General features: G+C 49.1%; 13 protein-coding genes across 13 annotated transcripts; 9 read left to right on the plus strand and 4 right to left on the minus strand.

The window, feature by feature from the left end:
* Window positions 1–11: 11 nt before the first annotated feature.
* Window positions 12–1811, plus strand: ASPGLDRAFT_69173 (arylsulfatase; the record flags this gene model as incomplete). The annotated part of the gene is made up of 3 exons (XM_022549335.1): window positions 12–195; window positions 251–382; window positions 457–1811. The coding sequence occupies 3 exons, from the start codon at window positions 12–14 to the stop codon at window positions 1809–1811; spliced, it is 1671 nt and encodes a 556-aa protein (XP_022397417.1).
* A 1214-nt stretch (window positions 1812–3025) lies between these two features.
* ASPGLDRAFT_1501555 (uncharacterized protein) lies at window positions 3026–4001 on the plus strand (the record flags this gene model as incomplete). Its single annotated transcript, XM_022542114.1, has 3 exons — window positions 3026–3390; window positions 3497–3518; window positions 3705–4001. 3 exons carry the CDS (start codon window positions 3026–3028, stop codon window positions 3999–4001), a joined length of 684 nt encoding a protein of 227 aa, XP_022397418.1.
* A 1874-nt stretch (window positions 4002–5875) lies between these two features.
* Window positions 5876–6223, plus strand: ASPGLDRAFT_38724 (uncharacterized protein; the record flags this gene model as incomplete). The annotated part of the gene is made up of 1 exon (XM_022544981.1): window positions 5876–6223. One exon carries the CDS (start codon window positions 5876–5878, stop codon window positions 6221–6223), a length of 348 nt encoding a protein of 115 aa, XP_022397419.1.
* Window positions 6224–6463: 240 nt separating this feature from the next.
* Window positions 6464–8205, plus strand: ASPGLDRAFT_51137 (uncharacterized protein). The gene is made up of 5 exons (XM_022547467.1): window positions 6464–6505; window positions 6604–6786; window positions 6865–6882; window positions 6956–7179; window positions 7235–8205. The coding sequence occupies exons 2-5, from the start codon at window positions 6719–6721 to the stop codon at window positions 7750–7752; spliced, it is 828 nt and encodes a 275-aa protein (XP_022397420.1). The 5' UTR covers window positions 6464–6505; window positions 6604–6718; the 3' UTR covers window positions 7753–8205.
* Window positions 8206–8368: 163 nt separating this feature from the next.
* On the plus strand, window positions 8369–10322 carry ASPGLDRAFT_51138 (putative mitochondrial carrier protein). The gene is made up of 3 exons (XM_022547468.1): window positions 8369–8784; window positions 8852–9149; window positions 9205–10322. The coding sequence occupies exons 1-3, from the start codon at window positions 8572–8574 to the stop codon at window positions 9945–9947; spliced, it is 1254 nt and encodes a 417-aa protein (XP_022397421.1). The 5' UTR covers window positions 8369–8571; the 3' UTR covers window positions 9948–10322.
* A 393-nt stretch (window positions 10323–10715) lies between these two features.
* On the plus strand, window positions 10716–11953 carry ASPGLDRAFT_28748 (uncharacterized protein; the record flags this gene model as incomplete). Its single annotated transcript, XM_022543784.1, has 3 exons — window positions 10716–10795; window positions 10868–11188; window positions 11236–11953. The coding sequence occupies 3 exons, from the start codon at window positions 10716–10718 to the stop codon at window positions 11951–11953; spliced, it is 1119 nt and encodes a 372-aa protein (XP_022397422.1).
* A 118-nt stretch (window positions 11954–12071) lies between these two features.
* On the minus strand, window positions 12072–13483 carry ASPGLDRAFT_51140 (thiamine diphosphokinase). The gene is made up of 3 exons (XM_022547469.1): window positions 13112–13483; window positions 12947–13026; window positions 12072–12882 (listed from the first exon to the last, which is right to left on the minus strand). The coding sequence occupies exons 1-3, from the start codon at window positions 13230–13232 to the stop codon at window positions 12190–12192; spliced, it is 894 nt and encodes a 297-aa protein (XP_022397423.1). The 5' UTR covers window positions 13233–13483; the 3' UTR covers window positions 12072–12189.
* Window positions 13484–13681: 198 nt separating this feature from the next.
* Window positions 13682–14420, plus strand: ASPGLDRAFT_38729 (uncharacterized protein; the record flags this gene model as incomplete). Its single annotated transcript, XM_022544982.1, has 3 exons — window positions 13682–13813; window positions 13876–13992; window positions 14049–14420. The coding sequence occupies 3 exons, from the start codon at window positions 13682–13684 to the stop codon at window positions 14418–14420; spliced, it is 621 nt and encodes a 206-aa protein (XP_022397424.1).
* A 759-nt stretch (window positions 14421–15179) lies between these two features.
* Window positions 15180–16144, minus strand: ASPGLDRAFT_28750 (uncharacterized protein; the record flags this gene model as incomplete). Its single annotated transcript, XM_022543785.1, has 2 exons — window positions 15180–16043; window positions 16118–16144. 2 exons carry the CDS (start codon window positions 16142–16144, stop codon window positions 15180–15182), a joined length of 891 nt encoding a protein of 296 aa, XP_022397425.1.
* A 20-nt stretch (window positions 16145–16164) lies between these two features.
* On the minus strand, window positions 16165–17851 carry ASPGLDRAFT_156524 (uncharacterized protein). The gene is made up of 4 exons (XM_022542377.1): window positions 17773–17851; window positions 17617–17708; window positions 16788–17518; window positions 16165–16734 (listed from the first exon to the last, which is right to left on the minus strand). Exons 3-4 carry the CDS (start codon window positions 17412–17414, stop codon window positions 16501–16503), a joined length of 861 nt encoding a protein of 286 aa, XP_022397426.1. The 5' UTR covers window positions 17415–17518; window positions 17617–17708; window positions 17773–17851; the 3' UTR covers window positions 16165–16500.
* Window positions 17852–18017: 166 nt separating this feature from the next.
* On the plus strand, window positions 18018–19519 carry ASPGLDRAFT_156526 (coiled-coil-helix-coiled-coil-helix domain-containing protein). The gene is made up of 3 exons (XM_022542378.1): window positions 18018–18354; window positions 18428–18767; window positions 18835–19519. The coding sequence occupies exons 1-3, from the start codon at window positions 18141–18143 to the stop codon at window positions 19133–19135; spliced, it is 855 nt and encodes a 284-aa protein (XP_022397427.1). The 5' UTR covers window positions 18018–18140; the 3' UTR covers window positions 19136–19519.
* A 2530-nt stretch (window positions 19520–22049) lies between these two features.
* ASPGLDRAFT_51146 (regulator of nonsense transcripts 2) lies at window positions 22050–26517 on the plus strand. The gene is made up of 8 exons (XM_022547470.1): window positions 22050–22349; window positions 22408–22452; window positions 22520–24612; window positions 24669–24960; window positions 25012–25760; window positions 25811–25952; window positions 26000–26256; window positions 26310–26517. Exons 1-7 carry the CDS (start codon window positions 22331–22333, stop codon window positions 26104–26106), a joined length of 3447 nt encoding a protein of 1148 aa, XP_022397428.1. The 5' UTR covers window positions 22050–22330; the 3' UTR covers window positions 26107–26256; window positions 26310–26517.
* ASPGLDRAFT_825573 (uncharacterized protein) lies at window positions 26350–27112 on the minus strand. Its single transcript, XM_022550171.1, has one exon. The coding sequence runs from the start codon at window positions 27046–27048 to the stop codon at window positions 26593–26595; it is 456 nt and encodes a 151-aa protein (XP_022397429.1). The 5' UTR covers window positions 27049–27112; the 3' UTR covers window positions 26350–26592.
* Window positions 27113–27696: the final 584 nt, after the last annotated feature.

A 27696-nucleotide genomic window follows, 5' to 3' on the forward strand; every position in this document is an offset into this window, starting at 1 on the left:
GAGCTTTGGAAATGACGGCCCAACGACCCAATGTCCTCATCATTCTTGCCGATGATCTGGGGTTCTCAGATCTCGGGTGCTATGGCGGCGAAATCGAGACACCATACCTAGATCAAATCGCCCAGGAAGGCATGCGGCTCGCGGACTTTCATGTTGCATCAGCTTGCTCCCCCACACGATCTATGCTCCTGAGTGGTACATGATCGCCCGAGGCACTTGACAGCCACTTAGCTCACATCATTATCAATAGGAACCGATCACCACATCGCCGGTATTGGGACTATGGCAGAGCGGATCTCAAGCGAAATGAAAGGAAAACCAGGATATGAAGGCTATCTGAACGATCGTGTGGTCTCATTTCAAGAAGTCATGCGTGATGGAGGTAGGCGAATACCTGGAATCTGCGTATATCATTCATCTCATTTTGTCTGAACTAACGGTATATCTCGTGCAAAGACTACGAAACACTCATGTCAGGCAAATGGCACCTTGGAATGACCCCCAATCGGACCCCTCATGCACGCGGCTTTGAGAGATCTTTTTCCATGCTTGGTGGCTGCCACAACCACTATGGGTGGGAACCCTATTTCGAAGACCCCACGACGGTCCCTAAACTTGCCGCGCTATTGGGCCGCATGTATGATCGAGATGGGTCCTCGATGGGCCCCAACCAGCTTCCTGAGGGGTTCTACAGTACCGATAGTTTCACCGACAATCTATTGGATTACCTGCAGGACCGTAAAGCGCGCAATGAGTCGCGGTCTTTCTTTGGATTCCTCTCTTTCACTGCACCACATTGGCCCTTACAAGCACCGGCCAGGGTCGTGGACAAGTATCATGGGATGTATGACGACGGCTGGGACGTGCTGCGGCTGAAGCGGCTCGAGAAGCTGAAGCGGGTGGGACTTGTTTCCGAGCATGCAGTTCCTGCACCTGTCATAAGTAAGGGCGAGGACGGGCGCGATACCAAGAATTGGGACGAGCTTACGTCTGGGGAGAAGAAGAGTTTTTCTCGGAAGATGGAGGTCTACGCTGGCATGGTCGACCGGATTGACCAGAACGTCGGGCGAGTGGTCGAATACTTGAAGAGCACCGGCCAATACGACAACACGGTTATCATGTTCATGAGCGATAACGGTGCCGAGGGTGCACAGTATGAGTATGCTCCCCTCACATCTGGGGGAGATATGGACAGTTACTGCAAGGAGTACCATGACAACAGCCTGGAGAACATGGGTCGCTATGATAGCTTTGTTTGGTATGGGGCGCGATGGGCAAGTGCCAGCACTGCACCAGGGCTTCTTTACAAAATGTTTACGTCCGAGGGTGGTATCAGAGTGCCTTTTGTCGTGCGCTATCCAAAAGTCTTCCCCGCTGGTGCTATTGATCATTCATTTTCGACGGTCATGGACATCATGCCGACAATTTTGGATATCTGCAACGTCAAGCATCCAGGCGCCACCTATCAGGGACGTGAAATCGAACCCATGACGGGAGCAACGTGGCTACCCTATCTCAGAGGAGAGGCTGCAGCAATACACTCCGCCGAACATGTTACTGGCTGGGAGCTGTTTGGACGCCGAGCAATTCGACAAGGTCCTTGGAAAGGGCTGTTTATCCCTAAACCATATGGGCCTGAGCAATGGCAATTGTTCAACTTGTTGGAGGACCCTGGCGAGACAAAGAATCTTGCAGTAGAGATGCCGGAGAAGATGAAACAGATGGTTGCACTCTACGAAGACTACTGCAAGGTCAATGGGGTCATTAACCAGAGTGGTGCAAGTCGAGCAGGATGGAGCGACTCGGTATAGCATGTCGAGAATATGAATATAGGTTGATCGTATTCTCAACGGTCACAATAATAATTTACTGGTGAATAAGGGGACCAACGGCTTACCTTGTAAACATCTTGTAAACCAAATGGGTTGTAACCCCCCCGTAGTGGACAATCGGTGGGTAGTTACCTTTACTATCTGGCCTGCGTATTAATCCATTTTGACTTTCATCACTCCTCTTTGTACAATCGCCGCGAATATCAATCTATCTATATCAAACAAGAAAGCAATTAACAATTGGCAATTTGATAAGTGGTGGTTGGACGCGCACTTCAACTTCCATATGTGTTGAATCTTCTCCTTTCATGCTCCAATCGATCCATGCCCACACTACCAAGGAATCGCATATGGGCATTGTCATGGGTGGCCTTCATCAGAGCACCAGCTATCATCTTTTCTGTTGGTAAATGCTCAAGGCATATCTCTCTATTGCCTATATGTTCCCAAATGGCATGATAGTGAACGGCTATATGCTTCATTTTTAGGTGGCTGATTGGATTGTCAGCCAGGTTGATTGTTATGAGGTTGTCCTACGATCCCGTACGATCCCTCAGGATATAATTTTGGCACTACGGCCTGCGTGGAATGCAAGGGGAAGGTATGGACGAACCATATAAACATTCAACCATCCCCTTGTTCATGTACCTTCTTTTTCTTCTCTCTTTAGCTATTCCTTCTTGTACGTATGGCATCCTTTTAGATTGAGACAATCGAAGTGTGACGGCTACCACTTCTTCAGTCATGTTCTCCAAACTAATGGTGAAGGCAAGAAAGGTTACTGATGATATTTCGGGCGGTGGTAGTTGGAATAGAATAGAAAGCGGCATTTAGGGTCGGTGTAGGTACAAGTAGTTTACGGAGATATTGATTGTGTGATTTTCCCGTACTGTAGTCTCAGGTAATAAGTTACGAATGTAAATTCTTCCGAATCCAACCGTGTTATTAGTGTATCTTGGCATGCTATGTGAATCAAACTAATTAAATAAATACTTCGCACAAGAAGAACGGAGTATCGTAACGTAAGCGAGACGCGTTATAGGGTACAGACCTGAAGTGTACGATGTACGGATGACGCTCGCCCCGTTTAGAACTCTTTTCCTAGCTGCTGTTTTTTCTCCTACCAGTCCCTACTGACCATCGAATCTGCTCCGATTACCCTCTGACCATCGACGAAATCAGGTCCCAACAACATGAGGCCCAAAGAAGAAAAGGCTCGAGCCTCCACTGAGGACATGAGCGAGTCCTCATGCTCAGATGAATCAAGCCAGACAATATCCGAGTGCTCAGACAGCGACAACGAAAGCACCACTTCCACCACCGACAAACTAAACTGGTTGACCGAGAAGCTCGAAGACCTCACTTCCAAGCTCCAATTTATGCAGGACAAGCATCAGACATTCCAGACTGAGAATCAACGGCTGCAGAAGGAGGATCAGCGCTTGCAGAAGCGCGCTGATTCTCGTATGGAAGAGCTGAGGTTTGATCGCATTTGGATGAGGGATCGGATCCTTGTGGCTTATGCTGTCGCGTTTGGGACTTATTGGTTCATTAGGGGGTTGGTTTATCTTTAGGGCTTGGTTTGTCTTTGTGGAGTACTGATAATGTCTTGCTTTATAAGGGATATCAGTTTGGTCTGTTCTACATTGTTCTTGCTGCTGTAGATCTATCCCCGTAGATATTCTCGTGGGTTATTGTAGAAGAGTCCCCATCCTTCGTGGTTGTATGACCTCATGTAAACAAGTTCATTGAAGTGTACGATGAAACATGACGCTACACACCTACGAAAATTCCCCCGCTATCTTAATCTGCTATCACTAACCGTTGTCTTGTACCAACGATCCACCTTGACAATACTAAAAATACTCGAAGTCCAACAACATGAAGCGTGAAGTATCAGAACAATCGCAGACCAACGTCTCAAAACAGATGACGCCTGAAGAGTTGAGAGAATGTATCAAGACCCTCAAATCCGATATGCAAGCATTTCAGGACGAGTTACAATCAATCCAGGACAGGCGGCTCATGATCCAGGATGGGAAGCTTGAGTTGCAAAGTGAGCTTGGAGAAAAGGTCGAATATAATCATGCAGAGACTCTATCGAACCAGTACTGGGAAGAAGCGAAGCAGAGACTACGTGAAGAGACCAAGCTTGTGAAAGTGAACTGAGTGCAACACGGCAGAGTGTTCTGGGTTTTATTTCGCATTTCGAACCTTGCTCAGTTTTAAGTAAGAATGGCTTATAGTGATATACTCGGTTCATAGCGTTTGGCTTATATTGTTTGAGATTTTGCTTCTGGAAATGTTATCTGGTTTCTTTGCTTTTATATCCTTCTCGTTGTTATACATTAGATGACTACCTAAGCGGTACGACAATATGACGCCTCTATGGCCATGCTTCCTTCTCGATCATAATTTTAATTTCTCTTTGGTCTCTCAAATGAACTGCTGATCCAATCGTGATCTATCCTTAGACATCAGCATGAGTTACAAAGCAACAAACCACACATTTGAAGACGTATAGTTTGCGTCTCTGTCTACGTACCTGAACCGTAAGACACAACAATGAGAGTGCAGTATGATACGCCAATTCAAGATGTGACGCCTACGCTGTCAAATGAGGGAAAGGGGGAAACAGTATATTTTTCAATTTTAATTACAAACCCCTGCTTTCACCTGCCACTGCTATCCGCTACTACTATCATTACACAGACAAGATCGTCAAACCCATCCATATTACCCTCTAGAACAGCCCCCAAAAAAAGAAACAGAAACCATGAATACGCCAAGCCACTCCTCCCTCGAAACAATGCAAGGCGAAACCACCATCGTCGACACCGAAAAGCTCGACCAACTGTCATCCAACATCGCACGACGCGCATCCCAGTAGCAATATCTACAAGAACGGAATCCACGGCTGCAAACAGAAAACATGGACTTGCAACGGCGAGTAAAGGCGTTGAGAGAAGAAAGAATAACTGGATGGTTGGGTCCTATGCTTTGGATATGGGCTGTGGGGTATGGAGTCTACTCGTTTATATGGGGGATGCACCGTATGGGTCATTGTCATCAGTCTTGTTTCGGTATTTAAAAGTATACGGTGATTGACTATGACTACCCTTAATATGTTTTACCTTGGGTCTTTTGTAGATCCCCGTATATCCTTGTACCAATTCCGGCTGCCTACATGCACCAAATTCGATTGCGATGTACAGATGACGCCTACAGTATTAGGCAGAAAGAGAAATAAACCGCCCATCTACTTCTTCTACTCGAATTAGCCATTGACACGCTAATGATTTCCACTATAACCAACATCAGACAAACATGAAGCGCGAGTCAAATGTCGAAGTCTCAACTCAAGGGATCAATGAGCGAGCAAACGAAGACATTCCCAAAGGTGGTAACTCCATGGACCCCGAGAAGATAAAGAAAATATCAGAAAGCCACGGGAGTCAAAGACTACAATGTTATTACAGCATGAGTTGAAGTTTTTTCCAGATTGAGAACCGGCACTTGAGAAACAAAAAACCAAAAATTGCAAGAAGATAGGCAGTGTTTGGAGGTAGAGAATCAAGCTCCTAAAAGATGATAGCTGGTGCTTGCAAAAAGAAAACCAGCAATTGCAAAAGCAAGCCAACGCTCACGGATGGGAGTGCGGATGGGAATTTGATTTTGGGCTCGTTGTTGGTTTCTTTTTTATCATGACTACTATGATTATAATGATCTGCGTGCTTATGCTAGGTGCTATGTTTCGGATGTAGAAGTTGCCCTATACTGCTCGGACTTGCTACTGAAAATGAATGGTTTTGCTTATGTACTTGTATAAATTCTCTAACTTAGTAGTCATAGCCAGGCCTACAGCACGTACCTGGGCAGAATTCGGTACAGGCGTCTATCCAGGCTCCGATGTAATGCCTACAAGAATGAGGATAAAAGGTATTCTTCTTTTAGGATGCTTCTCACTTCTTACCTCTGCCACCACTGAGATCGTTATCGAGCCAACTATAAACCATCCGGAACGCTCTGAAGAAAACATCAACATGCGGTTCAGTAAAATTCTCAACATCACAATCGAAGACCATGAGCAAGGTACAGCCCAAAAGATCATGGAGGCGATGAAACCGGTGGACGAACCAAGCAAGACAGTCTTCGAATCGCACGAGGCAACCATCATCGTCGACCCCGAAGAGCTCAACCAGCCGAGAAACAGAATCGAAGAACTCGAAGCCCAGCAGCAAACACTGATTGACGAGAAGAGTACGCTCCAGGCAGAGAAACTAGCACTGGGAGTTGCGGGTTTGGCAGCGCTGGGTAAAGCCGAGTCTTGCGAAAATGGAGAGGCATCGTTATTCTCATCCCCTGGCTATCATATTTACCATGCTGTTTAGGTTGTACTTGTTTCTTATAGCTGTGTCTCAGCTTCCTTTGTGAGGGTTGATAGTCGATTGCTTCTAATAATATATGACTTGTTTCTTTTGACTCCATAAGTAGTAAAAATACTCTAGAACTGCCGGTTGCATCATCCCGAGGCTCCGACGTCATCGCGGCCAATCAGAAGTGGTTCTGCCCAGGCCCTCTTCCCGCACAGCAAAACCACGAACGGCAGCTTGTCTTCTTCCACGCTTCTCCCCGCCGTCTCTCCCAGCCTCCCTGTCGCAGTCCGTTTTATTGTAAGTGCGCTTGTTCTCTAGCTGCTGTGAATTGTCTCGGATTCACTCGTTTTGTTGACTTACCCGGACTCTGGACTGACTCGTGGGTTCTACTGAAGAACCGTCCGTGACTGTCATCCGTCATCCCTCCAAATAACCAGCTTCGAGCTATCAATCCGATAATTTCTATCTCAAGACCAAACGAAATTCGACATTCGAGACACGTTCGTTCCCATGGCTCCTCCTCCGTCGTCGAACTTGCCTCTGGCTGAGAGGCTGAAGACCCTGGCTCAGACTCTACAGTAAGCCCGTCCCCTTCATACCTTCCTTCTCACAATGGCGCTTCCGTTCAACTACTAACATTGCTGCTATTACTACAGGTTCGGTTGGTTTGTTGGGTAAGTTTAGATATATCTTGACACCGTGGCTTTTGGTTGCGCTTCCGCAAAACCAGTGCTGACCGACCTGCAGCCACCTGACCCTGCTGCTTTCCGTCGCCCGGTACTTCCTGTCTTACTTCACCTTCAACTACTCTTCCTCCGCTGCACAGGTCTCCTATCGTTTCGCGTTCATCTCGGCTGCGGCAACATATGGAATTGTGGTCTACAAGGGACACATCGCACGTGGTCGTTTGCAGGGCACTCCTCCCAGCATTGCCTTGAAGCTCATCACCGATGAAAATGTCCAGTACCTTGGTATGTATCGGTTTATCTTCATGGAAGAGGCCATCTCTGAGCTGACACGTTTTAGGTATGGCCTTGTTGTGGCTGTACTCGCGCCAGGTTCCCTTGGCCCTCCTGCCGTTCAGCGTCTACTCCATCTTCCACGTTGCGACCTACTCTCGCTCCTACCTGATCCCCACCATTCAGCCTCCCGCGCCCGCTGGCTCGAACGGTCCCAAGCAGCCTCCTCTGGCGGAGACGATCGGCCGATTCATCAAGCAATACTACGACGCCAGCATGGGTCTCGTCGCTGGATTGGAAATGGCTCTCTTGATCCGTCTGACCCTCGCGATCCTCACCTTCTCCAAGGGAAACTTCCTCCTCTGGGCGATCTACTTGTCCTTCTTCCGTGCGCGGTATGCTCAGAGTGCCTTCGTTCAGCAGGCTGTTCGTCACATTGTGGCGCGTGTGGACTCGTCGGTTTCTCACCAGACCACTCCTCCCGCTGTGCGTCAGGGATGGGAGACGTTCAAGGGTCTTGTTCGCCAGGGTTACCAGGCCACTGATCTCAACCGTGCCGCCGCAGGTGCGAAGAAGCCTCAGTGAATGCAGCCAAATGAGAACCGCGCATTGGGTGAATGTCATAGGGTGAATTCAGCACAAACGTCCATTCTCATAGGCATCGGCAGTTGTCGCTGTCTTACGAAAGTATAATGAACCTCAAAAAGCTAAACGATGCGGGACGGGCCATTCAGGCGATCGTATAGAAGAGTGAAAAAAGGTGTGTGGCTGTCGGCAGCGGGCGTGAAGATTCATGTGCAATGACATGGCATGCGATTATTCTTTGGATTCGTTTCACTGTGTTTTGTTGCTTTCCGGCGAGTCCCTCTATTGTTATTACTGTTGCCGTTCAAATTGAATTTGCAGTTAAGCCTCATGAGGTATGACGTCGGAAGACGGGCGACTGCTATTTATATCCTGCTCTTAATATATGTACTTTGATTCTCGGCCAACTCACTTGATTGCTTTCTGATAAGAATAAAATGAGATTGCGGACAATCAGAATTGTATGCAGAGTACGGAGTACCTCGGTGCTGCGAGAATAGAGAGAGCCAGTCGTAGTGCGGGATTATTAAAGGCGGCGGAGAAAGCGGACACCCGACCGAAATTTCGGGCTCTTTTGGGATGAATTTCAACGACCACAATTTTTTTCAAACTCGCAGACGAGGTGCGATGCTCTCTGTGATCACCTCCCCCCGGTATTTCCTGCGGTAAATCGATTCCTCTTCTTTGTCTGAACGTCTATTTCCTTTTTTATTTCTACGTCATCTTTGTGGTGGCGCATTTCCGCCCTCACCTCGCCGCCGCATCCCAACTCCGTGGTCTGGCCCGCACCACGATCTGGTGGGTTGCGGTGTTCTTGCAATGAGCCTGACCTCGCGCATCTTCGGCCTGTTTACGACGACAGAGACATTGAACTCGGATTCTGCGTCGTTGGCTTCATCCTCCCCTTCCTCCGCCCCGAATGTCGGTTCCGTCAGCAACAATGGCTTCACAGCGTCGAGTACATCGGTAATTGACTTGAATCAACCGACCACAATGCCCGAGGAAGACGAACCTCGTCCACCGTACCTAAATGTATGCGCATACGTACCCTTCGCTGTTCCGTGAATCGTCGAGGCTAATTGTCATGTCATGAATCCAGGCGATGCTGGCTGGAGGTATCGGTGGAACATGCGGTGATATGCTTATGCACTCGCTCGATACGGTCAAGACTCGGCAGCAAGGCGACCCGCACTTCCCTCCCAAGTATACATCGATGGGTTCCTCGTATGCGACTATTTTCCGTCAAGAAGGGTTCTTCCGTGGACTTTATGGGGGTGTTACGCCGGCTTTTTGGGGTTCGTTCCCCGGTACGGTGATCTTCTTTGGTGTTTATGAATTCACCAAGAGGCGGATAATTGATGCGGGGATTAATCCGAGTATTGGATATTTGACCGGAGGTAAGATTTTCGTGGATTGTGCCGTTCGATTTTTGTCATGTTGATTTGACGATAGGGTTTATGGCCGATTTTGCCGCTTCGATTGTCTATGTGCCCTCGGAGGTGTTGAAGACACGACTCCAGCTCCAGGGACGATACAACAACCCTCACTTTTATTCCGGATACAACTACCGTTCTACCACCGACGCCTTGCGCACTATCGTTCGCCAAGAGGGCTTCTCTGCGCTTTTCTACGGATACAAGGCGACGATCTTCCGAGACCTTCCGTTCTCCGCTTTGCAGTTCGCTTTTTACGAGAAATACCATAAGATGGCAATTGACTGGATGGGTACCCGGGACATTGGTTTAGGATTGGAGATTCTGACTGCCGCCACCGCAGGTGGTATGGCTGGTGTGATTACCTGCCCCATGGATGTGGTCAAGACCCGAGTCCAGACCCAGCAGAACCCCGAGAGCAGCTCCCCCAAACCCACGGAGCAAGCACCCCGACAAAATGCCAGTCAACAGAGTCTCCGCGCACAAGCGCGGTCGATTTCGACATCACCATCGTCGGGGTCGATGCCGCCGCCGTCGCATGGAGCACCACCGCCTGGTACTGCTCGCCTTGATACCTCGTCATTCTTCACGGGATTGAGGATGATCTACCAGTCTGAAGGCCTCGCAGGCTGGTTCCGCGGCGTGGGACCCCGTGGTGTGTGGACTAGTATCCAGACCGGTACTATGCTGGTGACGTACCAGTACCTGTTGAAGCAGTTCGAGGCTTGGCAGGGCTCCGATGAGGCGGCGAACCCTCTGTAAAACAAACCAAAAACTAATGGAGTCCCTCCAACGAGACTACGATGGACGGACCCAACAAAAAACCAGCAGATGAATGATGGATGATATAGCTCAATATGTAACCGGAGCATATACATTGGAAGGGCGTTCCGGCATGATTGTGATTGTGACATGAAATTTCCTCCCTCTTGGTGGATCTTTGTATTTTATCTACTTTTCTCTTCTTTTGTTCACATTTTGCTTACTTTTCTGAGCGGTATGGGATGGCGGCATCTTCGGGCCTTGTCTGGATAGGATGCTGGATGGATTGCATACTAGACTTGGGAGAGATGGGTTGGGATAGTTATGGCTGTATCATAGACTAGAGATGAATATATACATAGACTGTACTTACTCTTTTATGTTAGTGAACTGAGTATGTATGTACTTAGTGACGTCTTGGCGTTCCCAAACAGGAAACCAACACACGGCGCCATGTAAACAAAGCCCAACGCCGCCCCACCGGACGACGGTGCGCATCCCCCGGATCCGTCACTTCTTTCTTTCTTTCTTTCTTTCACATTTTCCCTTCTTGCACTTTCTGTTTTCTTTTCCTTTTATTTGCATCGCGTTTGACCAAGTTTGTTTATTTGCGTCTTAACCCTCTCGAGGAGTTACGCACATATATATACCACCCACTCCTAACTAGTTACCCGCCCTGATAACATAACCTCACTGTTATCGCATACATACTCCCCGCCATTGGATCATCCCTTCTTCCGCACATCACATTGCGTCCATCGTATCACCATGTCAGCCGCACTGCCCTACCTGAATAAACTGCGCAAGAGCGATCTTGTTGATTTCGCCGAAATCACTGGTCTCAATGGGTGTGTGCCCAATTACCCCTCCTTCTTGTACCTATCTCCACCACGCAGGAAACTAACGTCGTGGTGATGTAGCTACGAAGACTACAACAAGTCAGACCTAATCGTCGCGCTGGATATCCATCTCGTCGCCAATCGCTCTACTTTCGTTGGTAATGGCCGGCTTGCGGATTATTACAAGCGGTTGGCGCAGCCGGCGAGGTTTGCGACGCCTGCGAAGAGAGCGAAGAGGGTTGAGGTGCCGTCGTCATCACCGGCGGAGGTTTTGACTAGGTCGTCGCGCCGGCAGAGGGCTGTTCAGCCGCAGCCGGTTGTGAAGAAGGAGGAGAAGGAGAGTGAGAGTGGACAGGAGCAGGAGCAGGAGGAGACCAAGTCGGAGCGGAGTGTGGCGGCTACGTATGTTCTTGCCTTTACTGGGTATGATGGTTACTGATTTCTTCTAGTGATGTTTCTGAAGCTGCTACTCTCCAGGACAATACTGCTATCCCGCCAGAGACTCCGAAGGTTCCGACTCCGAAGGTCCCGACCACTGTGGAACTGCCTCCCTCTCCAGCTGTGGTTACGGATGCGATTGATCGCCAGACTGCTGCATGGGGCAAGAGCATCAATGAGACTTGGACTTCGTCGGGAGTCATCGAGCGTTCGAATGCGCTGCGCACATTGCTGAGCAGCGTCAAGGCCATTGAGACTCTGGTCTTGCTCCTCGAAGGATCCGGCATCATCCGGCAGATCTGGCCGTTGCGATACCTCACTACCGTTCCTGCTATTAAGGCAATTAACACTCCGGAGTTCGCGCTCAACGTTCCCGATTTCTTCATTCTTCTTGACGGGGCTTTCTGGGCTCCGTTCTCGCTGTGGCTGTTGACCAGTGTCTTTCTGCCGCTTGGCACTGCCTACTTTTTCAATATCAAGGCGACAAGCACAGACACTACCCGCAACAGTAATTCGCAGAGAACCAACTTCGACCCATTGAGTTTCAACATCGCTCGTGCATTGATCGCGTATCTGGTCTACGCTAAGCATTTCAGTTTCTGGGATCTGTACAGCGGCTTCACGATTGAGAAGGTCAATGCTTCGGTTCCTGGTGAGTGGAGTGGGATGTTGACTGGTACTGCTATTGGGCTTGTTGGGACGTTGTACGAGGCGATTCTTCAGAAGTGATTTGTTTTTTGATGGTATTGGATTAGTTGGTGTTGGTGGATTGGTGTTAGTGCTGGTATGCTAGTTTCATGATTTTGGGTGTAGGGTGTTGGTATATATGCGGCTATGGTTTAGTGCTATTGATTCGTGCTTAGAGCACTTGGTTAGTTTTCTCAATTGAATAAATTGTATGACTTGTTATCCACTGTAGGTATCCCTCCAACATTTTTCAAATCCATCGATCCCTGATCCACAGCTCACCGAACCCTCTTAAACCTCTTCGCCAACTCCACCGTAAACAAAATCGGCACCTCAGCCGTAACCTCCACCACATCAGCCCGTATATGATTACTCGTACTAAGTTGGCCCCCAATCTCCGTCGGCCAATCCTCAACATCCCACTGGAATCCTTTCGTGGTAATCCTTGCCGGACCAGAAATCGGAATTATCCCGACATTCTCTTCGAGAAGATGCGTTTCACTTTCACCGTCGCCTCCACAGCCAGTAGAATCAGTAGAATCGGCGGCTGACCCGGGAATGGGTCTGTTTGTTTTGGGAGTGCGGATGACATTCCTCCCCGGCTGCAGAATAAACGTCAAACTCTCCTCTGACACAAGATACAAATTCCCCGCTGCCTGGTCAGACGAGTAACTCCTCGTCATAAGGTAGAGATGGTGGATTTGCGAGAAGGCTTGGTCGACGCGGCCGCCGAGACCGCCTAGGATGAGGATTTCCAGGCGCCCGTTTCCCGCTGTTTGGGGGTATGATGAATGGGAAGAGGGGGATGGGGAGGTGATATCTGGGGTATGTGTGCGCAGATATTTAAGACTCTTAGTGAAATCCGTCGAGTACTGATCTGGGTCTTGGATTATGGTTACGCCTAGGGATGAGTAGTGTGTGTGGACTGAGGCGTGGATGGAGTCTAGGTCACCGATTATACAATCAGGGAGCTATCTTTTGCTATCAGTATGTTCTTGATCATTCGTTTATGCATGAGGAGGATGAGTGAGTTACAATGGTAGATTCAAGGCCGTTTTTTCGCATAAGATCGTAGAAACGGTTTGCGCCGCCGTCGGCGCAGATTGTGTAGTTTGCTTTTTTTTTCTTGTCAGCATGTTTATACTTTATATTACATAGGTAATGTTGAAGGGGACCCGGGGGGGGGGGGGGGGGGGGTACCATGTTCCCGTAACACCTTGAAGGCTTTCTCGTTGATCGGCTGGTTGAGGACGAGGAGAGCATATGGTGAGGGGGGGTTATGTGCGTCGGTGCGGAAGAATTGGGTTGGGTCCCAGTCCATTTTGCGGAATTAGATTAAATGGGTTAGGGACAGTTTGGTATACTTGTATGCATATGTTGATTGTGGTTGGGGCTGGGATATGGTGGTCGTGGGATTAAGATGAGTTTTCCCGATCGGGTATTGATATCATCAGCTCTAGTCTCTACTGTAAATCTGCCCCACCGCAGATTGGCGTGGATTTTGTGGACTTGCTGTGCCACCTAATTCAAGCTTGGTATGACTGGAATGGTCACTATGGTGCTTTGGACAAGATTTCATAACAGATTGCGACTATATTAATTGCGATGTAAGATCGGTCTCTATCTATTGCTTGGTTTTTACAAGGGTGTCAAGTCCGGATTAACTGTAGACCCGGCACTCCGGTTCCCTATCTAGTAACTATTTTGTATAAATATGCTCCAAAGTCCAACTCCCGGAGCAGAAGTACATCCTGATTCCAATCTCATTCCATGGCTGTTAGCCCGTCTCGTCCCTTCCACTGGCCCGGCGGCATCCCACCGGAAGTGAAGCCTGACGCCAACGGGGACATCGCACCCGAGGAGGCCAACGAAACGGCTAAAGGCTGGTTGCTGTTTGTCTCTGTAAGTGGTTCCCCCCAGATCGCTTTCAAGTAATACATATATCTCAACATCTGGATATACAGGAAACTTGGGTTTCCCGGGAGGATGCCAACATCCCAGACCATGACACAGACTACGAAGTCCGGCAACGACGAGCCCTGGTGGAAACATGGGCAAAGGCAGAGCAAGCATTTCGAGACGTAGGCAAAAGAAAATAGCAGATTTAGCATTTCCATGCATAGCCGACGCTGTCTAGTCCTACCAACGAAGAGCGCGTCCGACGAACGCACTCGACTACCCGGAAGCTGCCCTGCGCGGTACGCAGCAGTGTTTTCCTAACAACGCACAATTTGTTTGCCTCGCCCCGCTCTCCCCATCCCACTGGTCCAACCAATCCAAATGGATCAAGCTCTTCATCTTGTCGTGCTGCCTGGATGGCGAAATGGGCCATTGCCTCGGCGTTTGGGGATCCAGGCATGAGGGAATTGACTCTAACCCGGCCACGTTTCCTGACCCATCTACTTTCCAGATCACTGACCTCTTGCCTTTGTTGATTCTGGAAATGGCCAATTTTTCCTATATGGCTATGACTGAAAGGGGCACCGTGCATTTCATGGACCGTCTGTGATCTTCATCTAGTCAAAGAAAACGAGACTTGTACTTCCATTATTGGAAACCCCACGCGCCGAATATCATTGACTACTCTCCGGTCGTGGAAAGCTCAGGAGGGTCAGTATATCTGCGTCAGGCGCGGAATAGCTCACCTGGTCATGTTATGGGGCATACGGCCTGCTGACCGGTCCCCGTCCTGCGAAAATGCACACGCTTGTCGATGACAGACCAGAACGTCCTTCCCGCGCGTGACGAAGACCGCGATTGCGAGGCCGCTAGGGTTGAAGGAAATGCAGTCTTAATGTTCTGGTCTGCTCGACGGGGCGCTGTCCATGGTTGCGAATTGGATGCCCGAGTCTAATGAAGATAGAATGATGGTGTTGACGGTGGAGCTGAGCTTCATGCGAAAGGTGGTGCGGTTATGCGGGTCAATAATGTCGGTCAGGTGGGAGCAACGAATCTTCAAGGGTGCCTTGGTCCTGAGTTGCAGATGGACAGCGCGGCTTCATAGCAAGAGACTTGGACTCGGGCAGTCAGTCCGATTATGTGCTTTAATGGCCTGGATATGGCACCGGTCACTGCAGAAGCCCGTGGTTTTGCATGCTGCATTGGTTAGTCTCTAAACTTGAACCGCACACGACGAAGCTTACAGTTGCAAAGAGTAGACATTGGAGAACTGATTCATTTTGTATGTTCGTAATCTATCTCAACATGAGTGATTGAAACTGCTCAGAGATATCCCTTTTCCGACCGCTCGACTAACTTGAATCCATTCTTATAGTTCAATTCTTTCGTCGCCAACATAACCCATAGCCCGAAACAGCCTCTTAGTTTTCCCCTCCTGCTTATCGCACAGCGCAACCCCCTGGTCCCTCAGAGACTGCGTAATGACGTCATATGCTTCCTCGCCTTTAGCAATCGGCACCTTGGCCTCAATCTCCATAAGATGCAGCGACCCAGCCACAACATCATCAAACTTGGCCTTATACCCCTCAATCCCCACCTTCCACTTCGCATTCTGATACGGCCCGTACCCAATCATCCCCTCCCAATCAACATCCTCATACCGCCCCGCAAACAGCACCTGCTCGTCGCACCAGATAGTCGACTCATCCACTAACGGACAGCGTTTTTCACAGGTATAACTGCGCTGATCGCCGTAGCGCACCCAAGCACATTCGACGAAATCGGGTACGTCGAGTGTTTCTTTTTCATCGTGGAAGCCTGCTTTCACGGTGGAGAGGTGCTCGCCCTTGTTTGTTTTTGTGCGGAACATCAGGCTGTCGGAGATGTAGGTCGGCGGGTGGGTGTCGTAGTAGGTTATAGGGTTGGTTTTGTAGGGAGGGGTGTTCGTGTCGAGGCCCAGTTTCTGGAGGGCTGACTGTGGGTTGGGGTCGCAGAGGGCCCATTGGAGGCTGATTTTTTCCTTTGCGGTGACGAGGGTGGTTGTTAGGAGGAGGGTTGTGTATAGTGCTGGGAGTTTCATTTTGTGTGTGTGTGTGTGCGTGTGCGCGTGTATGCGTGGAAAATTTGGAAGAATCAAGGACAGGCTGAAAATCATATTTTTAAAGTTCTCCCCTTTCAGTTTCTCAGGAAACCCTGTGATCGCATGTACAACTTTTGCTCTAGGGATTTTACTCTAGGAGGGTATGTAGGTACCATGTTGCCCTGGGATACATAAGGACTGAGTTATTTGAGGTATCCAAGACATACCTTTACTAGAAAGTAACTCAGATACATAGTACTCTTCTCTATAAAACCGTGGGGTTCTTTTCTAGAGGTCGCGCCATTGGCTGCTGCAGATCATTCATCACGATCGGCGGTGGCTACAATGCAAACAATAACAAATAAGATTTCTACTCTGTACAATCATATGCATATGGTGGAGTATCTCTGGAATCGAAGCAGATCAGGGTAGCGAGAATTCCAGGCCATCCTTGTTCCGGCATAATTTCGCATTTAGTCACATATCGCAATAATCCAAGTAACACTTCTGTTGACCAATCTGATAGATATCGCTTGGTGTATTTCCCGCATATAAAATTGTGTGGAAAATCCTGGGACATTTTGAAACAAGCCATCCATCATTCATCTACTCAATCCAGTCGAAGAGCTCCATCTCGATCCTCCAATTTGTTCACTGCATCTGTGACGCGAGACCCGTCTCCCTCATAGAGGAAGGAGTCGTAAACCGTAGCTCCCGTGATGCAGCCGATAACTGGAGCGATTATAGGGACGACGAAATAGTAATCGTCCGAGGTGAACACCTCTCTACCATAGACGATCGCAGAGAATAATCTCGGACCAAAGTCTCTCGCGGGGTTAATGGCCTATAGATAATCAGTTTAGGTCACAACGGTCTGGTCTGGTCAAAGAGGCGTACATATCCAGTCTGCCAGCCCAAAGAGGCACCAATGGCAAGAAGCAGCAGAAACATGGAAAGCTGAGAAGAGTGGAAGCGAAGTGCATTCGCCGGGTCTGCGATACTGAGAGCCCCAAACATGAGCACCGTGGACCCAAGCCATTCGGAAAATGCGCCCTGCCAGTTCGTAAAAAAGAAGTCGGCAGGATAAGTCGCGAAGATGCCTGCTGAATGGTGCCCCTGGGGACTCAGAATCGAACCACCGGGGATGGTGTACTCGGGGTCCCAGTCCTTGATGGCGGACCAGTAATTGATGTAGACGATGGCGGCACCGACAAAGCCGCCTAGGAACTGGGCGAACAGCTTGCCTGGTACCTTCCGCCACTGTCCCGGGGTAGGACGAACGAGGGCCAGGCAGATGGTGACGGCGGGGTTGATGGTAGGACTGGGATCGGAGAGATAGCCGGAAAGACAAACAGCTGCCGCCCAGGCAATGTTGATTGATAGCCAGGTGCCGTAACGATAATCAGAGAGGAGGCATTGAGCGACCACTCCGTCTCCAATGACAATCAGGAGGGCTGTTCCAAGGAACTCGGCGACATAGGGCTTCAAGTCCCTCCGGGAAAAGCTAACCAAGTTATGAAGCATATTAATTAACGGGGTTATCTGTCTGGTACTGTGTCGGCCAAGGAGTGGCAGTACTTGTAGTGAGGTTGGAGTTTAGTCGACAGAGATAAAGAGTGAGGGGAACCCTGCAATTCAGTACATCGACTTAGATTAACCAATCAGATGCTGATATCTCGAGTCATGTACTAGATTGACCACATAAGGAATAGCTTGATCACCCTACCAGCACGTGATATTGAAAAAGCATTTTGAATGAAAGACAGCATCAGAAGCGCTTTAAACTGGGTATTCCCGTTGCTGCTTATGAGATACTACCTGGTAGTCCCGGATATTAGAACCAGTGCATGGTGCGTAGTTATCTATCAGGAATTAAACATACCTGGGTAAGCTCCGGCGCATTGAGGACAACGATCGTCCAATGGAAGAACCTGTGCCAGTAACTCTGTTCTTTGTTTACGTTCATGATTGCCGTAGGGTCAAGAGAGGCCAAGCATGTCTGTTTCTCGCGCGAAGTTTTAGAGACTGTCGTCTGAAGTAAACCCGGCCTCTGATTGGTTGTTGAGTATGTTTATGCCTCAGGCTACAAATCCACACCTCGCTCTCTTGACTTCATCCGCTCCAGTTCGAACCGGCTTCTTCCCCAATTCCACCGGTCGATGTCTATCTCTCTCTTCCATTGACCCCGTCCCTCTCTCTCTTTTCTCTTCCTCACCCCTCCACCTCATTTACCCCCGCGCATAATCCACCATGTTCCGTCCAGCCCCCAGAGCTCTCCTCCGCGCCCCGTCGACGCCGTTCGTCGCAGTCCGTGGCCCGGCTAGCAGGCGATTGGTAAGCACCGCTTCCTCCTCGGGGACGCCCAAGTCCAGGAGTTGGAAGAGTACTGTTGTGAGGGTTGGATTGGCCGCTGGTGCGGTTTACTATTATAATACGAGTGATCTTTTCGCGGGCCAGCAGTCGTGTACGTCAAACTTTTTTGCCCGCTTCCATCCCCGACACAACCCATGATAATTTGCTAATATGTACGACGACAGTCTCCCTGCGAAACCAAGTCTATGGCTACGAGCCCGTCGACGAGAAATCCCTCCCTACACTCAACTCCATCGAGCCGAAGATCCGCAAAGAACGCGAACAAGAACGACAGAGGGAACAAGCTGCGCGCGCCGCCGCCGCTGGGAAATCGCCCGAGCAGCTAGAGGAGGAAGCTGGTCAGGAGGCTGCGTTCAACCCGGAGACTGGCGAGATTAACTGGGACTGCCCGTGTCTGGGCGGAATGGCTCATGGTCCTTGCGGGGAGGAGTTCAAGGCGGCGTTCAGCTGCTTTGTGTATTCGAATGATGAGCCGAAGGGGATTGATTGTATTGAGAAGTTCAAGTTCGTTTTCCCTGGTTTTTTTTTTTTTATGGTTATTCATGGGTTTTTGCTGACTATGACTCAACAGGGGCATGCAGGATTGCTTCCGTGCGCACCCCGACGTTTACGGCGCCGAGCTAGAGGACGACGATGCTCCCGCTGAGAACCCCGCCGCTCCCTCGAAGGAGGAGGTTTCCGCCGCCGTCAAGGCCGATTCCGCCTCGCATCCCGATGAGAAGCATGCCCGCGCAAAGGATGTCAAGACTCAGGTTGCCAGCGCCGCAGCAAAGGAGGGCGAGCAGGCTGAGAGCGACGAGTTGATCCCCAAGGCATGGCACGACACAGAAAGCAAGAACACGGAGTCCAAGGCTCAGAAATTGGAGAAATGAATAGATGAAGGCCCTCATAAAGTGGAAGGAAGAGATTCATATCCCGCTTTCTTGCCGGTGATATCGCAGGCTGAATATGAGGGAAGGGAATCGTGCCGTGTATGTGGTATCTCCAAATTATGATGAACTGGAACGAGGAAGAGAAGGGAGGGAAGAAAAGCGGAAAGCATCTTTCTCTTTGGAAAATAACCAAGAAATGAGCCTTTTTGAGCTCTCCTTTTTGGTTTCATTTTCTTCTACATGTGTATCACTGTCTATGTCTATCTACCATGTTTCATTTTGTTTGTTGCTGTTCTTTTCTAGCAATGTAACTACTGTATTATGTATTATCTACTCTGGCATTGAGAATAGAATTGAAACCATCTCTCTTTACTTGAGAACAGCATAAATGAACCACAGCAGTAGCTATTATGATCATGATCTCCTTTCACATGCACACTATTGGATCCCCTTGAATATGTTTTAAGACCCAGTAGCCCACCTCCTTTGCTCCTGTCAACATATACCATATCGACGTCTATAGGATAGCAGAAACTTCATATCTTTGTATTCTCAAGTTCTATGGGATCTTTGAGCCTGCGTCCACGGGTAGTAAGTCTCATTGAGATTGCGCAGCCTTGGATATAAAGGCGGTTTCTACGCCGAAACTCGCTCTATATTAGCGCATCTATCCTGGCTGGCCTTCCGTTTTCTCGGACCGCTAGCACGGAGGAGCTTGTCAGAGCAACTGTTGCGTTGGTATGTGACGTTTGACTTGATTTTCAGCTTGAGGTCCCTTAGATCGTCAAGGCATGCTAATGGTAGGACGCTAAACCAAAGAATACGGGGCGGTGACAGCTGTAGCGGTTTTCTCTAGCTCATTCAGCACAACCATGATGCATGCATACTTGCGCGACTTAGCAATATTATATACCGACTTCGCGTCGGAGATTCGGATTGCCACCCAGGCTCGCGATTTCTTCACCAGATCTTTGTCGATATATAAATGCACATTTGCCAACTGAACCGTTGGCAAACTCAGTCGTGTCACTATACGAAGCTCGTGCGGAAGCCTTCCCACTAACATGTCGACAACACGCGGAGAAATGAGATATTCGTTCAGGCCGGGGGAGACGTTTCTAGGTCGGCATTCATTGCTTTTGTCACGATGTCCATCCCTTATGGCTTTCCCCATGGTCTTTGGTCTAAGCGTGATTCCCCCGTAATTCATATTGCTAATCTTTCTTCATCGGATTTTTTTAGAAGATGGGTGATCATGGCTGTGGCAGTTGAAAGGTGTGATAGGTAGACCGAGAAGTCACGCCACAACGCCACAACTATTGACCACTGCGGGTGACCTCTCCGACAACCCTTTGATTTGCAAGCCAGCTTGGCTTAAGCTGCGTAAGGGCAGGGGTGCAAGGCCATGACATCTCGGTATTCATAGACCTTTAAGATACCCCATAATCAAGCGAGCTTATACATATTGTCTCGGTTTTGGGAGGAGCCAAGCATACCACAGAAAACAGACTGTAGCAGCCCAATTGTCGTTGTTGGATTGATCAATTCTGTTCACTAGATTCCAAGTGTGACGAATTGATCCCTGGTCGTTTTCGGATAGAATCTTTCTGATTCTCTTGCTTTCTGAGTTCCACCGGACCCTTTTTTTCTGATTCCGTTTCGACGCTCTGCGACCGTTCGACTTCTTAACTATAGCCCCGGCCCACTGACAGGGTGAGTTAGAGACTCGACAAGCATCCCATTTTGTTTGTGGGATGCGAGAAATTGCTAGCTTGTTTGAGATTGGCATTTCCTCAAAGTCTCATCCACAAATGGATGTGCAACGCCGTATTTCTATTTGGATCCTTTCTTCCAGTTTCAGAATCTAATATGCAAATGGTCCATACGTTAGCTTCTAATATGCCTCCGTGGGTCGTCTCGTTCCTTTCGCCCTCATGGCGGCTTTTGTAGAATGAATCTCGGCTTGCAGTTAGAAGTAGAAATTATTCGTTCCCAAGGAAGAGGCGAACAAGGGATTTCCCCTGGTTCCAATGTGTATCAATTGCCCTCAAGTTAGGAATTAGAGTGCCAGACTCACTATTTTCTTGGGATTCTTGAATCACATACATCGAGGATACTGGACATACTCAAACTTTCCGGTCTACTCGAACGTGCCTGTAGACAATGACGTCTGATCCGTTACTTATTGCCTCCAGTTTCTTGATGTCTTGAGGCTTGGAGTAAAAGAGGCACCATACCCGTCTGACTGACGACCATGTGGTTGCTTGTCAACGGGGAAGTGTTCGAGATTAAAAGAGAATTTGGCGGCGATTAATATTTCCTTTTGTTGCAAATCAGCCACGAGGTAGGGGTGAAGTATGTTAAAACTGGTTTAGCGTGCTAAGACGCGTCTTGAGATTGCAAGAATTGCTTATGTGTTTTTTCTCGTCGGGCTCATGATCTATAACCCCGCAAGATTAGACTGAGCGATTGTCAGTTCAATTCAGGAGTATCCGAGAATGGAGGATACCAAGTCGGTTCGAAAGCTAAAAGGAGTTCCTCGATGGCCAGGGGCTATCTTCCTCACCTGAACAATATTCCAATTTCCAGGCCATAGCGAAATAGCTGGAACCATTGCAAGCTTTAAATGCGTTGAACCTCACCATATGCATCCAGAGGTGTGATATCCCACAGAGAGTGTAGCTCTTCAAGATGAATACCGGGCTCTGAGATGATGGATCGATCCTACTTAAGATGAATACAGAGTAGGGCTCAATTGCATTCACCTGGAAAGGAAGGCGGAACCACCCCGCCGCATGAGCCTCCACCGCCACAGACATATTTCTGCCTCGGTGCCTGAATAAACTCCGCCCTAAACTCCGCCCGCAGAAACGGCTGACTTCCTCCCACTCGGTCCAGAAAATCTTCCTTGTATCACCACTTCTCTTCTTTTCCACCCCGACAATTCATTTCTCTCCCTTTTACCCAGTATATATCCCTCTACTGCTATACGACTGGTTACTTGAACGCCCTGCACAGGCATCGCAGCAGCTGGTCGATCCCGTTGCGCGTTTCTGCCCGCCTGGCACGCTCCCCAATGTGGCGTTCAAGTCACTATCTATGCGCTTTCCTTTCAACCTCTGTGAAGGGATTCCACGACGATTGAGAATTTATCGCTAGACGGATAGGAACGTTTGCATCCGTTATTTTTCCAAAATGGAACGTCAACGAAAGCGTACGTTAGGAGAGATACTCAACCCTTCCGTTTCGCTTGCTGACCCTTGGGATTATAGGAGAGCTTCGCAGCTTGAATGAACGAGCTTGGGCTGGGGAGAGTGGTACGTATTATTTCGTTTGCTAAGCAGTACTTTCATTATACCTCTCGCTAGTGCTAACAATCCAAAGATATCTTCTCAGTTAGCAAATCGCTCGATTCGGCATTGAAGAAAAACACCGCTTTTATCAAACGTCTTCGTACCGGTATCAGTGCTTCCACCCAGAAAACCTTCCTCGCCGATATCCGCACGCTGTCGCTGCATAAATACCTTTCCGAAATCATTTCCGCTTGCTACGAGGGTCTCTGCAAACTCAAGTCTCCCGGCGAGATCGCCGTTGGCGTCGAGATCGCAAGCGCACTACATCAGCGATTCGGACCGGCTGAGTTCACCAGACAAATCGGATGGCTATTGGGTCGAGGATTGAGCACACCGGACAAGTCTCAGTTGAAAGCACTCGCTCCAGAGCTACGCGAGAAGGAAGAGAAGGAGCGGCTGTCCCGGCACCGCATTTTACTGCGTGTCGTCACTGAACTTTGGCTTGTGGGTGTGCTACGGACTTTGGATGACATCGAACGGCCGGAGGATCTGGGGGCCAAGGGTAAAGATGGCGTGGTTGGCAAGACACCTGACACCGTGGCCCGAGGAAAGCCGTCAGCGGACAAAGAAGCTGATCCTTTCCCGCTCGAAGTGTTGAAGGATCTCCTGGGCCATGACCGTCAACATGCGAATTTGCCTCTTGCAGTCCTCTTTGTCAAGAGCTTTGGCTGGGACATTCTGGGTGTGAAGGGTGTCGAAGAAGGTAGAAAGACGGTTGAGGCAGATGGGGCTACGACAGTGGAGGCCACAGAGTCCAATCAGAATGGCACAGATGCGAGCGCTAATGAAAACGACCTTCCGCTTACTCCGGAGAAAACACAGAACCGCTTCAAGGCTATCCTCAACCGCTATTTGGAGGACGTCAAAGCCCACGTTGTCCGTGACCAAAGAGCATTGGCTACGCAGAGTCGCCGGAATGCTGAAGCCTATGTAAAGAGTGGTGAGATTTTTGAGGATCGCCAAGCCACTTTCGACAAACAGTCTAAGAATCTGGAAAAGCTGGTCTCCAACACGCAGGTTCTCTGTGAGGCTCTTGGTGTCGAAATGCCGTCCTTGACTGAGCAGGAAACTGCTGATCAAGCATCGAGTGGCGGTATAGGCCTAGTGAGAACCGCGGAGTATTTGCGCGGCCAGGGTGAAGGAGCAGGAATCTGGGAAGACGAGGAAGAGCGGCGTTTCTACGAAAACCTGGTTGATCTCAAAGGCAAAGTTCCCGCGGTTCTGCTTGAGGATGGAAAGAAAAAGAAGGCCGACGATGAATCCGCCAAAAAGAAGGTGGATGGCGAGACAGATCCATCAGCAGAAACCAAGGGTGAGTCGACCGGACAAGCACAATCTCCATCGGAAGAAAAGCCACCCTCAGAGGCAGACGATCAGTCTGCGGCCATGGTTAGCAAGACTGTCGGAGCTCAGGTGGACGCCCTCTTGGCCAAACTCCCTGACCTGCAGAACAAGGACCAAGTCGACCAAATGGCGTTGGATTTCTGCTTTCTCAATTCCAAGGCTTCGAGGAACCGGTTGATTAAGGCTGTGTCTGACATCCCTAAGGGTCGGGTTGACCTTATGGCTTTGTACGCACGCTTGGTTGCCACGCTTGGTCAACATCTTCATGACATCCCCCAAGGTCTCATTACCTATCTGGATGAAGAATTCCGGAGTCTCCAGCGCCGAAAGTCGAAGGAGTTCCTTGGTCAAGTTCGAATGAGTAACATCCGGTACCTTGCGGAATTGACGAAGTTTGGCGTTGTCCCTGAGCACATCATCTTCCATTGTTTCAAGGTTTCCCTGGATGACTTCTCGCGCATGAACATCGAAATCATAGGACACTTGTTGGAGAATTGCGGTCGCTACCTGCTTCGGAATCCTGAGACTTCTCCGCGGATGGCTTCTTTTCTGGAGACGCTTTCTAGAAAGAAGACCGTTCAGCATCTGGGGCAACAAGAGCGGATGATCATTGAAAATGCTATTTACTACGTTGATCCTCCGGAGCGACCTGCCATTCAGCAGAAGGAGCGCACGCCTATCGAGTCGTACATTCGACGATTAATCTATATGGATATGAACAAGCGCAATTACACCAGGATCTTGAAGTCGATTCGCAAGCTTCACTGGGAAGAACAAGATGTAAATTCTTCATTTCTTCCACATTTGTCACTTATTTTGATGCTAATTTCCGGTAGGTTGTCAATATTCTGGAACGCATCTTCAGTAAACCGGTCAAGGTCAGATACGGCAACATCCACCTTCTGGCAATCCTCGTCAGCGCTTTGTATAGATATCACCAGGACTTTGTCATCGGCATCGTGGACAATACCCTGGAGTATATCACTTTGGGACTCGAGCAGAATGAATTCAAGTTCAACCAGAAGCGCATTGCTGAGGTCAAGTATCTGGGAGAGCTGTACAACTACAAGATGATCGATTCGCCTGTGGTATTCGATACCTTGTATCGGATCGTAACTTATGGTCATGGTTAGTCGTCTGATTCTAGATAATTTTTCTCTCTGCTAATCAATAATATAGAGGGCGGCACTCCCATTCCTGGAAAGATCAACCCCCTTGATTTGCCGGACGACTTCTTCCGTATCCGTTTGGTCTGCACTATACTGGATACTTGCGGTCACTGCTTTGACCGTGGATCTGCGAAGAAGAAGTTGGACTTTTTCCTCACTTTCTTCCAGTACTACATCTTCACGAAAGAGCCACTACCAATGGATGTCGATTTCCTCATTCATGATACCTACTCCGCGACCCGTCCTCAGTGGAAACTTGCTGGCGATCTGCAAGAAGCAACGATCATATTCAGTGAAGCAGTTGCCCAGAACTACAAGACGCAAGATGCCGGAAAGCACATGGAACCTGAGCCTGAGGAAGAGGATGTGGAAACCAGTTCATCCGACGAGGGTCTAGAGGAAGATGCTATGCCGGAAGTGGAAGATGAACAAGAATCCAGTGACGAAGCTGAGGCTGAAGCGTCCGGTCCGAATGCAGAGCAAAACGACGACAGCGAATCCGATGACGAGGCTTTTGTTGGACGTCAGGAAGAGGAACGGGATCCTGAAGTGGAGGCTGAATTCGACAGGGAGCTTGAGAAGATGATGGCGGATAGCGTTGACTCGCGCAGGTTTGAGCGGAAGGCTGTTTTCGACGTTCCGTTGCCGATGAAACGTGCTGCGCGGGAAGCCAGTGGTGCGGAGCACACTGAAAGCTCTCAGGACCAGGCGAATACTATGGCCTTTTCCTTGATGACGAAAAAAGGAAACAAGCAGCAGGTATGTCATCTCTTCATTCTGGAAAAAAAGTACGATTATTGACAATTTAGACCCGCACTATCGACCTGCCATCTGATTCCAGCTTTGCCCTTGCCATGAAGAGCCAGCAACAGGCGGATCGGGAGGAACAGCAGCGGATCAAGAACCTGGTCCTCAACTACGAGATGTCAAATGAGCCCGAGAATACTGAGGGTAAGAGTGTCGAAAATCCGTCATCATGGAAAATCTAACAAACCTAGTTGTCGAGAAGCGTACACCTCCCCGAGACACCAGGATCGACAAGTCCGCTGCCAACCGCTCTGCTTTTCGCTCGCGAAAGCTCCAACTGAGTGATGTCAACTGGTAATGGGATTGAGCCGACTCGTACAACATCTGTGCATATTCCTTAAGAGGAACAGCCTACCGCAGCACCCGAACAACAGGGCGAATATTACCCTCTTCAGGGCGACAGGCACGTATAGGGCACAGTACTCTACACAGAGTTCTATTGATCATCGTATGTTGATCCCCTTCCATGGCATCTATACTAGATTGCTAATACTATCGAAGACAGAAGCATCCCTGGTCTATCGCCGGAAGGGTTGTCTGACACTCAGCCCAACGCTGGCAGCATGTCAATTCAGCAGGCCCTACCCTGCCTAAAGTTACCAGGGAGCTCATCCTGGCCCTAAACCTGCCCAACTGCCTACATGTACTACCAGTACTCCGTCCACGGACAGAATAGAATGACAATAAATTGAAGTTTTTTCACATCTCATCATATTTATATCAAGGTCATACCCATACAACACAACCCCGAATCCCCGTATATCTGCTCCACTCCGCAAACAGTCTACCTCCCCTGCAAAACCTCCGTAAACTCCATAGCCCCCATCCTCCCACTCCCCCGTCCTCTAGCCCGATCCCTCTCCCTCTCCACCGTCAACAACTGCCTATAAACCTCCTTCTCGCGATCCTGCTCGCTCCATTCCTGGTGACTCGACACACTACCACTGGTTCTTGGTCTAGCTTCTCCGTTAGTATTAGTGGAATCTGTAGATGTGGATTTAGATGGGATTGTAGATGTAGACACAGCTGTGGATGGGGTTGTGGATGAGGTGGTTTCGGGGTCTCGTCGGCTGTTTATGACTGTTTGGCCGGTGGGGAGGAGGAGCGTATGGGATTGGATTGCGTCTTGGGGGGCGTGGTTGTGGTTGTGGTCTTGGGAGTTGGAGGGAGGTGATGGGGGTTCGCCGTAGGAGTTGGATTCGGAGAAGGGGCCTGTGTGGCCTGTTGGGATTGTTGTCATTTTTTTCTTTCTTTTGTTGAAAGTATTCAGGATTGATTGGTTGGTGGTGGTTAGATGGAGGTTGTTGGGATGGGAGGAATTGGTTAGGTGTATGAACCGGATGAGTTGGTGATGTTGACTGGAAACCTTCAACTCAACAATTTGTTCAAGAGAACGGATGCCAGATCAACGTAGTGTAGGAGTGTAGTATACTAAGAACTACCGTGGCGTGCTTGACGTCTTCACGGGTCATGTCTTGCCTCTGGCCACTTCCACCTATGAGTAGGGATAAATATAAGGAATCTATAAGGAGTAAATTCATCGATATAACATATAGGTCGTAAGTGTCAATAGACAGGCAGAATACAGTAACAACTACTGGCAAGCGACAACAGCAGTAGCAACAACAAGAAAAGAGGAAAGGAAACACATATAACAATCATGGCCTTGGCCATTCGGGTTTAAAAGGGCTTGGTTGGGTTCGCGTTGGGTAGAGTAAAATAGATAAAACCAGCGAGGGCATCAGGGCAGGAACTAGGGAGACGGAAAAAAAGAAGAAAAGAAAAAGATAAACAACCACCGTACATCGTACAACCTTCATGCAGACAACATAATAACACAAGATCAATATCAATATCAAACAGGGTATGCCCACGCCACGCTATGCGA

The sequence above is a fragment of the Aspergillus glaucus genome (assembly GCF_001890805.1).
Source record: "Aspergillus glaucus CBS 516.65 unplaced genomic scaffold ASPGLscaffold_22, whole genome shotgun sequence".
NCBI lineage: Eukaryota > Fungi > Ascomycota > Eurotiomycetes > Eurotiales > Aspergillaceae > Aspergillus > Aspergillus glaucus.